At 42.6% G+C, this 13056-nt stretch overlaps 1 protein-coding gene and 1 long non-coding RNA gene across 5 annotated transcripts in view; both read right to left on the bottom strand.

Moving 5' to 3' along the window:
* Nucleotides 1–5465: 5465 nt before the first annotated feature.
* LOC109380654 (uncharacterized) lies at nucleotides 5466–7094 on the bottom strand. Its single transcript, XR_002123542.1, has 2 exons — nucleotides 6706–7094; nucleotides 5466–6160 (listed from the first exon to the last, which is right to left on the bottom strand). It is a non-coding gene; the product is annotated as an uncharacterized LOC109380654 (long non-coding RNA).
* Nucleotides 7095–9714: 2620 nt separating this feature from the next.
* Nucleotides 9715–13056, bottom strand: part of LASP1 (LIM and SH3 protein 1) — a 37319-nt gene continuing 33977 nt past the window's right edge. For all 4 annotated transcript variants that reach the window (XM_019638768.1, XM_019638767.1, XM_019638769.1 and 1 more), the window contains one exon: nucleotides 9715–12808. In XM_019638768.1, the coding sequence (XP_019494313.1) occupies nucleotides 12635–12808 (174 nt within the window). In that variant the 3' untranslated portion in view covers nucleotides 9715–12634. The remainder of the gene's footprint in view (nucleotides 12809–13056) is intronic.

Genomic DNA, 13056 nt, shown 5'->3' with positions numbered 1-13056 from the left:
AATTTAACTTACCTCTTGGGCTAATGAAGGGAAGAAACACTAGGAGATATAGAAATTACCCACAGAAGTGGGAAGTACTCAAGTACTACTTGGCAAGAGGGGCTCAGTAAGAGATTTAATAGGACTGAGGAATAGTGAAAATTGTGGAGGAAGTATAAGTTGTGATAACAAGATTTTACTAATTTCAATAGTAAAAGCACTTAACTTTCATTTATGGAGGGTCAGAAATTAACTGCCTTTCTTTGATGGATTGTCCAACTATAATTCCTTCGGTGGCAGGAATTATTTCTCCCGACTTGAGTATTTGCATATTTATGCAAAAACAAAGCCCTTGCTTTTATTCTGGTTTCATTTTTTCTTCCTCTCAATTAAGAATTCACCGGGGCCGGCCGAGTGGCTCAGTTGGTTACAAGCTCGCTCAAGAGTACGGGCTCTGGGCTGGCCGAGTGGCTCAGTTGGTTAAGAGCTTGCTCAAGATTTTGAGCTGTGAGCAATAGCGGTTCAAGTCCCAGCCTGAGCGGAGCAGCAGCTGAGCTGCCAACAGGTAGCAGGATGGCTCAGCTAAAAAAAATCAATTAGGAATTCACCAACAACTAAATTATGAAGATTAAAAGTTGTCAAATACTACAGTACAAAATAACACCTTAATTAGGTTCTTCTTTTCCCTCTCACTCTTTTTCTCATACACACTTTGGAAAGTCTAATCCATTAATTAATCAAAACACTGGTGATTCCAAGTTCAGAATATACTCCATTAGATTATTGGGGGTGGGGGGAGAAAAATGAAGGAAAAAAGTAAAAATTTTAATACAAATAGTGAATATTTTTAATAGTTTACTAGATAGATATTAAGTTTCATTCTTTTAGAGAAGCAATTTGGCATTGTGAAGTTTTCTTGAATTCCTTGAATTATCCAAGTTTCGACAGCAGTTATTTTCAATAAGTTTACAAAAGAAGCATGGTTTAATTTAAAACATTTTTACCTGGATTTTGAATCTCATTACACACTTAAACTGACATGACTGCTGCTGTAAATTTTTTAAAACACATTATTGCATTATTCTCGATAATTGTGAGATTATTATCTCATCCTCCCCAGAAATTTGGAACATAAAAAATCTGATTCATTCTTTGGTTGCAGTAGATAAATGATATCATCTTGCTACTAATAAAAAGTAAACTAATAAATTCTTCATTCAATTATTAATAAATAAAAATCACATTTGAGACCAAATTTGCAGTTTCCTCAAGTTAGCAGTCTGGTTTTTTTGCTGAATACGTTTGTCATTAGGAGTAAAGTGTGATATCAAATTTTAAAGTGGGAGATTAACTTGCAAAAGCATATATTATTAGCATTAGTATTGATGTTTAAGTGGTGGTATATGCAGTCATATTGCCACACAAAAAAGGAGCATTTGCAAAACAAATAGCCTAAAATCACTAAGAGACTGTCTACTTCTAACTCACTCTAGAACAGTCATAATAACATGATGATGTAAACCACTAGCAAGTCAGATAATTGATTCAGTACTTTTTCTAAATTAGAAGATTGACCTGGGCTTCTTGCCCTTTTTTTCCTTCTGATAGTGATTTCTTCCTCAGTCTCCTTTGACTTTGATTTGTAGGATGATTTTTACTCCCTCTAAAGGCAAGCTCAAAAAAGCTCAACAGCACAACATTACATTTATCTTTATTATTGTTTCTAAATACACACACGATACATAATAGTACGTACTAATAACAAACTAATGATGCTGCTTTTCTTAGAAACTAAAGTTTATATCTTGTGATAAATACTCTGTACCTTATGAAACCGTAAAATATCTATTCTTAACATTTTTTTGGATAACTCCTTCTCATGACCTTGTGACTCCTCAACTTTATCATTTTCACAGTGCAGGCAGTAAATTACTGTACTTGGGAAGCCTTTCAGGCATTCAAGAGTTTCAAGGCTGCTCTCCATAGTATGAGCAATAGGCACCTTATTTTACACTGTTCCCATCCTCTGATGACTTAGTTCATGCTTCCAGTTCTTCTATTAATAACAAAGATATCATTGCCATTATAATTATTTACCTTTGGAGATTAGAGCAAAGCATAAGGTGCCCAGCAGAAGGTACAACTGAAAGAACCATCTTATGTCAATAAAAAACAAACATGAACCTCTTTGTATGATTATTACTTGAGTTAACCTCTTAAAGTGAATTATATGATTACAGATTTTGATGTCAATAAATATTGTGAAAGGTAAAAACACAAAGCTGCAACAAAAGCCTCTTAGGTGGGCCGGCCGAGTGGCTCAGTTGGTTAAGAGCTCGCTCAAGAGTTTGAGCTCTGAGCAACAGCCTCGAGTCCGCTGAGCTGCCAACGGGTAGCAGGATGGCTCAGCTAAAAAAAAAAAACAAAAACAAACCAAAAAAAAAAAAAAAGCCTCTTAGGTTATTGGACACTTTACTAGCAATGTGACTTCTTTACCAATTCCACTAGCCAGTAGCTGTGAAACCTGTAAGAAATCAGGCTGTGGGAAGATGCTCCTTGTTTTACTGAGACATCATTAAGATATGAAAGATGTCCTGATAGACGGTTGTATTGAACAGTCCTCTCTAGGTTAAAAAAAAAGTGTCAAAGGACTAAAAACACATTTCTTTTATCAAGAAAGTAAATATAACTCCATAAAATTCCTCCAGTAACCAGAGACTTTAAAAAAAACCCAAAACTTAGTTTAGTCCTTGAAAGCCTTTTAAGTTAAAAAAATAAAGTTGTAGGTATTCTTAGATCACTGCTTTCTTAAAGATGCATAAAACTGAAAAATATGTAATTTATTTTTTTAAATATTGTATTTATGGTAAAATGTTAAATATTTATTTGCTAAATTTTATTTAATTTGTTGTTTATTGATATTAATAAATTAAAATTAAAAACATTTCTAACTTGTTCAGAGTTTGTCATTATGCAAGTCACTGAGTGTATAATTCCTTTAAATTATTTCTTGTGGAGGAACTTATTTTTATTTAAGCTGATAATTATAGCTCTACCATGATAAAAATATGAAGTGTCTTAATATAAAATAATGTTCCAATTAGCTATATATGTATTTATATGTATATTTATGCTTAATATTAGTGTATAAATAAATTAATAAAATAATTTCATTTAGTAGCAATAACTCATAAATTGTATAATAACCTATAAGTAGAACAGTATATACTATTCTGCTATTTAACTCAGAGACCAAATTCCCAGGCAATTAATGTTTCAACTGCTGCTAAAATAGAAATGCTACGATTATCATAGTTTAACACCAGTTTCAAAAAACAAAATATGTAATTAAGTATTATAGATTACCTGAAATTTTCCATGACTACAAGATCTTATAGTGTTTTTCTGAGAACAAAGAAGTTGTTAAATATTTCTAAATGTATCTGCCTTAGCACGTTTGAGTGTATAATGGAAGTGTGTCAGCAACTTTTTCTGTTTCCCCCTTTATATATGACTTTGGTTTTATTTTTGTTTAAAATAGATGGGAGCAAAATTAAGTTAGAAGAGACCATTCTAGGCTTAGCAAATATTTGAAGCCAAAACATGTAATTTATAAAGACAATTTTCTACTTCAGGTATGCTTTATTAAGGGAAATTCTCATTATTTTTGAGTAATTAAAATGGTAATTTTAAGTGATTTTGAAGTTTGAATACTAATTTTAAGCCTTTTAAAAGCAAACAAATTTTCCAAAATTTAATAAATTATGTCTTGTTAAGTTCCAAATTCAGAAAGTTTGGATTTGATTCCATATACTCAGAACAATAACTCTTATGTGGTTCTAACTTAGTAACATTTATCTTTCCACTATTTAACTGTTTCCCAAAACATATCCTCTTTCTCCTGAAATAAATACATCATTTTCCACACAAAGAAAGTAGGTATTAGTGTAATGATTCCTAGTGTTATGCCACATTAAGTAATCTACAATTATTTAGAGCTGTTTTTACTACCCATTGATATGGGCCAAGTACAATCCCCATTTTATAGGATATGATTGCCCTATGACACAGACTTGTAAAATTTATGCAAAACTTTATGTTACAGAAGTAACTTTTCCCAGTGTTTTATTATATTTTAGGATGCCAATATACAAATAGTTTAAAAGTGAAATTTTGAAAATTTTTCATCAAAATGATGAACACTGTAAAACTCTGCTATAAACTGGACATATTATAGCATGGATATAGGCACAAAGCCATAAAATTTCTTCCAAAATTTAATTATTTTTTATAACCATAATATTCCACAAGTAACTGAAAATATGGGTAATCTTTTTGTCCTTACATTGTGCCCATTACCGATGGTATATATCACTGGTGTATAACTGAAATTGGCTGATTGTTTTCACTGAATTGATTAGTCATTTCAACTTCAGATGAAGACTGAAGAGTTTTGGCCTCATAAAAACTTCAGAAAGAGCTTGGTTAGAGACTACCATGAAGGCCTACACCACCATAATTGTTACTCAGATCCCTCCAAAATACTGACCCTTGCCCTAATTACCTAGGTAAAGACATAAAGCTGCTATCTTGACTCGAAGAAAATTTTAGTTTGAAACACAAAGCTATGCCAAAGAGTCAGAGGGATGTTTTACTGGGAAATGTCGCATCAAGGACTTCACAGATAACTGATCATCCCTGAATGTATTAATGTTCATAGCGATGCTTTTTGCATCAGTGTACCTGTCAAATTACCTCTTGTTGTTACATACCACCATGTAGTATTGTACTTATTAATATTCCCTAAACAGTTTAGGCAAATTATCACTAATATATGTTTGGGGTAAATAAAGATTGTCATTTTCTCCTCACAACGTTGCTGTTGATGCCAAAAAAAAAAGTTTTGCAGTTGAGTTTTCATCATAAAATGTCATTTGGGGAGAGCAGAGAAGCAGACTACTGGTAAACTATTATGAGTTTATTCAATGGAATTTCTGTTCTCAAAGATGTAGTTTCCAAAGAATTGTAGAATTTTAAAATGGAAAAGGACATTAACAATTTTCCAGTCCATCCTTTTCATTTGTCAGAATAAACTGAAGCCCTGAATGGTTAAATGACTTATTGAAAGTCACATAATTTGTTGCCAAGACAAAGCTTCTAGAATAGTGTTTTTTTACTTGGCCAGAAATCTAAAATGCAAGTTTTCTATTTTAATTGTGACATATACTGCCTCAATTTTATTTCTTTTTAAAACATGGAAATTGAACGCAATGTTATGAATAAAAACTACTAAGTTCAAATTACTCCTTGTTTATTTTTAAGCTAGAAAATCAAATGTAGAACAATTATGATGGATTTTTCAAAGGAATAGATACCACAGGTTTGGGGCCCAGGTCGTCTCTGGACTCCAAAATATATGGTTTCTTCAACCTTAATTTGGACAGAAAAATATTATAAAGTTTTTTTTCTAGAAAAGGAGCATTTGATAATTTTAAAAACATTTATATTGGGGTAGGAGAGAGATTTTTCCCAAATAACAAGTAAGATAAGTACAGCTGTGTTGTTTCAATAATTTATAACTCAGCCAGGTACAAAGAATGAGGATTATATAACCATTTGTCTCTTTAAATGAGAAGCTGGGGCACAAGTGGTATGGAATGAGTAAGATAAATCTTAAAAATTTAAATGACAGGTTTCTTCCGGCTAGAGACTAAGACAAGGGAAACCACACAAACCCAGACTGTGCAATCTCTAAAGACAGAGTGATAAAGTGACTACTTATAGATAAACAGAGACAACGTGCTCTTGGACTTACAAGGGAACATCTTCCTGTGAAAGGGAAAGGAAAGAACATATGTTAGCATAATATGTAGCTGCATTTAGACCTAAGGAAGGGCTATCAGAGTGAATTTTTGAGCAGTTCTCCATGGTAACTTTAATGAGTCTGCATTTCAGCTCTCTGTGTTCACAACACTCTGCATCTACCGCTCAAACGCACGCAGCATCTGCCAGCCATGCCCATGAATTCCTGATGTCCCAGCCGAGTGCCTCTGCCTCTGAGCTCAAAAAGCCCCTTGCTTTCCAGGGGTTAACCATATCCGGAAGGCTCTGGAAGAGGTCTGCTGGGCGGCAGGACAGCTGCTGTTGATAAGAGGCCTCTTGTTGGACTGGAGACCAGGAGCTGTGGGAAACCCAGAAACAACAAGGCTCAGATGGGAACAGCAGCAAAAGTCTTAGCTCCCGAGTGCTGGTTGTGGACTAAGAAAAGAAAAAGGAGTTCCTCTCTCCTTTCCACCAAACCCCACAGTTGGGAAAGAATGGACATCCCCCCCAAAACCCCACTCCCAAGTAAATTTCATTTCCTAGCTCATCCTCAAGTGAGAATGAGTCACTAATTAATTAATGCAATTATGCAAGCATAATTGTAAAACCACTCTGCTGACATATGAAGATGTGTTTTACCTTTAATGACCAAGAGACAACGAACAACTTGGAGTCTGAGCACCCAACTTGAAGAAAAAAAATTAGGAAGTTATAGTCCCTCCCACCATGCACACCATTCCCAGCCCCATTCTACCTAAAAATCCTTCACATTGTGGTCGTTAAAAAAATATTTTAAATTAGGTCACCAAGAAAGCAGTTGGCATTTCTTATTCTTTTCAGAGTGGTCTGAGAAATGCTATATCAATGCATCTGAGAAAAAAAATTTTGTTTTTGTGTCAATACCCGAGATAATGACCAGTAGCAAAAATCCACCGGTGCGTCGTCAGCAAGCAGGATGCTCGGCCAAGTCAGCTTCATCCTTCCCCCTGAGCTGTTCTTCTCTGGGCTCCCGCCGCAGCTGCAGGCCACTAGAGCAGATAGATAATGTAGGACAGGATGACCAGGCCTATGATGGCAAAGAACATCAGGATGAAAATATCCAGCATCATGGAGTCCTTGGCCGAGGAGGCCTCTGGATTCCCAGGAAATGTGAGCTGTGAGCACGGAGGTTGCAGCCAGTGGAGAGAAATGGCTCCCTCCTCCTTCCACTGCTCAGCCCTCGTTCTTTCCTCCTCCCCCTTTCAGGGCCAGAGACTAAGGGATACTACAGCTCCATCAGCAGCTTACTTCCTCTCCTCCCCCATACCCACACACACACACACACACACACACACACACACACACACACACTATAGCCAACCAATCATAAAGCCCCGGAGCGCGTAACCAAGGAACTGCTCCTTTTAGACCAGGCAGAACTGAAGAGGCTCAATTTCTCCCCAGGAACTCAATCCCACCCCTTTGTATCTAAGTGGAGTCTGCATGATATGGACGTAGGAAGAGATCTGATCTCTATCCAGATGCGCTAGGAAAGAATCCTCCTGACTGCCTTTCTTCTTTTTTTCTCTCCCACATCCCTGGCAAATTATCTCAGAAAAATAATGGTTGGGGAGTTGGGTGGGCCACTGGCAAGCTGTAAAGGTCCCCTTGTGGAGGGTCATAGACAAAGGTGTCGTGAGTCTCAGCTGACATCTGTGGGGATGGAGCTAATGCTTATGAGATTTCTATGCTGTGCCAGATAGCACACACATGGTGAGATTTCAATCTCCCTACAGGTCTTTTGTAGATGAGGCTCGGAAATGGTCAGGAACTTCCCTAACGTTTCATTGGAAATCACAGAGACCAAGATTCAAAAGTAGGCCTGCACACTCCAGAGTCCATATTCTTCTCTCTCCCCAGACTGGCTCACCCTGTTCGTCTGAAATGCCCCTCAGCCCTCCCTGCACTGCTCAGGCTGTGATGCATTTTCCTCAAGTCACTCCATTTACAGTGTGGGCACCAGAGGTCTCTCCTCCTCTATTCCTTGTCTCTTTGTGGTCATTACATTCTTGCTCTCTTCTGTATCCTCCTCAGAGAGCTCCCCATGGCGTTACACCAGGGAGGGCTCTAAAGAACTCCCAGGCCCATCCCTGTGCAGTGAGAGTATCTAGAAATGCGACTTTAAGTGGCTTCTTTCGAGGGAATAGAAGAATTGATGTTTTATTTTTTTAAGCTGGGTAGTGGGTACTCAGTTATATCTTGTATTGCTTTTATGCCCTTTTCTGTCTTATTTCCTATTAAATTAAAAAAACAAACAAACCTCCCAGTGATATCTCTGAGGCCTAGTGTCCTTGGCTCCACCCCAAATAATTCTTTTGAAGGGCCTGGGGGTGAGGGGGCTAGTATGCCCCTCTTCATGGTGGGTCTCAGGAACTTAGGCCACTTCTAGAAGGGGGTCTAGAAACTCCTCCCATTGGCCCATCCCCAGGAGACCGAACAGGGAGTGGAGACTTAACGCTGATTCCCTCCCAGGCACACTGACTGCCCCCTCAAATTGCTCATGTGAATGAAGTCTCCTGGGGAGAAGGGGCTGCTGCTCCCAGACAAAAGGGGGCAGGCCCACAGGAGGCAAGATTTGCCAACTCATTCCCTTCTAGTGGGAAAACATTAGGCAGCCAGCTCCTTGGGGGGTGGGGGTGGGGGAGAAGCAGGTGTCAGTATTTTGTCTTTAATTATCCCTCCCAGTGCCGCCTCTGACACTCCCTACATTGCTCAGCCCTGCTGTCACAGGCTGTCATTCTCCTGATTGTCATTATTCCCCTGATGAGGAAAGCTCAATTCAGGCTCAGTTCGGGGAAAACCCTTTTCCTCTCCACCCTGCTGCTATCCTGAAGCCAGAAAATGCCTTCATTCTGAGCCCCAAGTGGGAAATGCCCCTCTCTACAAAACAGCTGGACATGAGGCTGACTGGTGGCACCGAGCCAGGGCGGAAGGGTCGAGGTTCTTTCTCTACCACTGTCCCCTTCCCAACCCCACAGAAGAGGGGAGGCCACCTTGCCCTCTGGTTAGAGGTTAGACCCAGGGCATCTAGAGCCAAGAACAGAGCACAGGAGATACTAAAATGAAACATGCAAAGGGCATGGATATACAGCCCACAGTGGCAAGCAAGGTAGCATGACATGAGGCTGAGCATCACACTGGGGGTCCTAAGACCTCCAGCCCAGCCGTGTGGCCTCCACCAAACCACCGCCTTTCTGGGTTTCAGTGAACCCCATCTGTAAGAAGGACGTCACCATATACTCCTCTCATAGGGCTGTTAATAAGTTCAAAGAAAAAAAAAACGTGTTAATGATCACATGCCTAAGGCACTGTGAAGACGGCTTTGGGTTGCCAGAGTCCCTAACAGCTTCATCCCATGTCTTATCCCAATGTAGACTGTCCCACTCTCTCCATCATTTCATTCCTCACATACGTGCCAAGCTCCTATGTGCAGAGCTAAAACTGACACACACCGCCTCCCCCCGCCCCCCGCTGAGCTCATTCATTAATTCAAATATTAGTTGGGTAGTTGAGCCCCGGGGGCTTAAAGATGAATTACCTGCCCTGTGAGTGTACTGGCAAGTGGGGAGAAACGTGCATTGGGAAGGAAGTCAAACAGTACGAGAATACATACGGGAGCTCAGTTAAGTTTATGGGAGTATCACCAAGCTGGGCAGAGAAATATAGCCAGCAGCAGACTGGTGGCGAGTTCTTGACAAGCAGGAAGTAGGTGCCAAGGCAAATTGCTACTCCAGGCTTGACAGTTTCCAAACTGGTCATTCTCTCCCCAAAGGATGGCAAGGCTCCCAGCAGGGCGACAGGCTAACATCCCCAAGCAGATGGGACACACACACAGCAGCACCTCAGAGCCAGAGAGAAAGCCAAGTCCGCAGGTAAAAATTATACTTTTATTTGAGTCACCAGAAAGATTCACTTGTGGTCCAAGTTAAATGTTCAGAATCATAATAGGCCAGAAGGATTTGATCCCAAGCACAAGCCCACGACGGAGGGGACCAAACAGACCAAGAAGAGACAACCACCCCATATAAAACGATGAATGACTGCTTCACACACACAGATGAAATGTTTGGACAGAGGCAAATTTCACATGGTCATTTCTGTTTCTTTTTAAATACAGGTTTGTGGGGTGGTATTTTTTCCAGCTATTTGAAAAAAAAAAAAAAAAGGCCCAAAAGTGCATATGTGAGAGGGAAAAAAAGGCAAAAATTAAGCAATAGTTTTCCCTGGAGGGACATGAGGAAGAAAACAGAAAGCATTGTTGAGAGAATTCACTTTCCTCACCATTGGGCTTCTTGCATTTTATTATTGGTCCACTAATGTTATATTCACATTCTAACTCTGATGTATCTTCTCTCCTGGGATGATAGGCTAAAAGACCTCTGTGAACTGTAAGACCAGGGATTTGGCCCGGCTCTCGGGTTCCGTGCTCTTCTATAAAATAGAGGTTCCGGAGAAGAACAAGGACTCCCAGCAGTCCCTGGGCCCCTCAGCACCAGTGTGATAGTCCCTCCTCTCTCTGGAGGTAAGAAAAGGTCCCCTGTTTTTAGGATGAGAAGAGCAGAGGGCCCGGCAGCAGGATTCCAATGGCTGGCTTGCCTTATTTTGGAAGGAAAATCAAGCTGAGTGAAAAGGCTATTTCTTGCTCCTCAGGTCCTCCTCCCACCCTCTCACCACCCTCCCAACTGCAGGTCCTGCAACAGGATGTGTCTCTGACCTTCGGCCCCAGAATCCATGTTGTGCTTTGAGATCAAGAAACAGAATGGACCAACGCGTCCCCCAAGGCTCCCCAAGTTGCTCCCTCATCCTGCAAATCACCCAATATGAGACCCCTCCACCTGCTCTCATATTGGCTGGGGCCAAGCAGGAAAATGGATTGGAAAAAGCAGTGGCTCCTCCCCCACAGCCATTTTCCTCAGCTCTGGGATTAGAAATAAATATTCCCAATTTAACTCACAAGCAGCGAGGACTTGATTGTTGACTATGCCTGCAGGCCCCTCCCCCTTGTACAGTTACAAGGAGGCAAAGATGTCAACTGTGGGGCCTGCCTGGACTCAAGGTTGAAATGGGAGGGGCAACTCAAAAGGTCATGAGAAAGCCCAGAGATGAATAAAGCCAGGCAAGGGTTGTCACAGCCACCAACGAAGGACAGAAAGGACTTGGAGATAGCACCACCTTTCCCTTCCATGTCCTGGCGTCTGTGCTTCCAGTTTTGTAGCCCTGGGGCCCTCTCCCAAAGCTTCAAGGGGGCTTTAGGGTAAGCAAGGGGGAGGCCTGGGGGAAGAGTCGCCAGAATGAGGCATCCACAGCGTGGGTGTCAGGGTCCTTTGGCCCCTACTCTGCAGCCGAGGACAGAGATAGGGGAAGACAATATGGCTGGAGCCATGAAGGCTCCCCCTCATCCCTACCCCAGCAGGGTATAATATCAGCCCCCACCAATCCTCAATCATCTCCTTACTTCTGCTCAGCACACTGCAAAAGGGGGTGGGTGGGCTTCCTCCATTTGGAGATAGGAGAAATTTTCACTCCATAGAAAACATAAGGAACTTCTTTCCCCCAGTGCCCTCCCCTCTCTCTGTGGGTTTTGAGGGAAGTATCAGGGGAAGACCACTCTGCACACCCTCACGTAAGCCTAGAGGCTCCAGCGGGCCGCGCACACTGCCCCTTCTATCACATTCGTGCTCACACTAGCCAGTCACAGACACCTGCAGACATACACGCTCCTTCTCCCATATGCTAAGTTCTAGAGATACAGAGGCTGTGGCTTTGCACAATTCTGGTCCACTTGGCGGCAGGCTGGGGAGAGGAGGTCACAGAAGGCCAGAGACATCTTTCCATGAGAATAGGCAGGAGTGGCCCACCCAGCCCAGATCTCAGGAGGCTGGGCCTCCAAGGCCAAGAGGCCCGAGGCTTCCTAGCCCCACCTTTCAGGACCACGGCTTCCAGCCAAGGAGGCAAGCCAGGGTCCCAGGAGGTTGGGAGTGGGAGTGAGGGACAAGGGCAGCGGGAGAGAACACCATGTCCCCTGTTTTCCTGCAGCTGTCCCTAAAAGAAAGGCCAGAACTTGACCCAAGCCACGCTCTTCCTGGGGAGCTCCTCACCCATATGGGGTCTGGGTGGACAGGAGAGCAAAATCACAGTGCAAGTGGGAACAGGTGTGAGGAGGATGAATGAACCCCAAAATGGGAACTTTACCCCCCTTTGTTGTCCTTGAGAAGGGGAGAGGTTGGTGAGGGGACCCCTCAGAGGGCCAGCAACCCCACTTTTGAGAAGCAGAGGCAAAAAGCCCTCTTACTGGTACCTACACAGTGGCAGCCCCCAACCCATCACCATCCCAGGGGCAAGGGCGGTGGGGTCCTACTTCCAGGAATGTATGGAGACCCTCCCCTGGGAGTCCTGGGGCTCACCCCAGCCCCGGAATGTTCAGGTATGTGAGGAGGTGGGTGGAAGGATCTGAGGGGGCCGAAAAGAGAGAAGGCAGAGGCCTGGGAGCTGACGGATCTCCCATTCCAGACCAGCCTCATGGGCCTTGGCCTCCCCTGAGAGGTCCACACCTGTTCCATCCAGAGAGAAAACCAAGAAGTTGGTCAAGAGGAAAACCTGCCAGAGGAAGGAGCCTGCGAAAATGGCAGAACAAGGCTTCAGTTGGCAAAAGAAGCTGGAGGAGGGTGGGAATAAACAAGCTGTCGCAGATTTAAAAAAACAAAGACACTGAAGGGTGGACAGGTCACGCCCAGGACGGATGATGCTGTGGAATGCACTGAAGAACGGTGAGGCGGAGCAGTGCCCCGCAGGCTCAGATGGCCTCCACGTAGTTGGCCGGCAGCATCCCCGTGTCACCGGTGCGCTCCACGGTCCCATACATCCAGCCGTCGTCAATCTGCTGCACGTTCACGATGGTGTCCCCATCCTGGAAGGAGACCTCGTCCTCATCGGCAGCGCTGTAGTCATAGACAGCGCGGTACCGCTTCTGCAAGGGTGAGTGCACAGTCAGTCCAGGGCCCAGCTCCTCCAGGGCCTGAGCCTTTCTTCCTAACGCTCTGGGATCCTGGAGCAGAGCCCGTGTGAGCAGTGAGCCAGGTTCTGGGAGACAAGGGCTGGGTTCTGCCACAAATTTTCTCACCTTTGTGTCTCCCTTTCTGAGAGCGAGCAGCCTTTTCCACTGAATGTGGCATCTACTAAGGGGCAGGCACAAGACAGGGACTGAAGTTACAATAG

The sequence above is a fragment of the Hipposideros armiger genome, unplaced genomic scaffold (genome assembly GCF_001890085.2).
Source record: "Hipposideros armiger isolate ML-2016 unplaced genomic scaffold, ASM189008v1 scaffold_40, whole genome shotgun sequence".
Classification (NCBI taxonomy): domain Eukaryota; kingdom Metazoa; phylum Chordata; class Mammalia; order Chiroptera; family Hipposideridae; genus Hipposideros; species Hipposideros armiger.
This window is presented reverse-complemented; position numbering and strand designations above follow the sequence as displayed.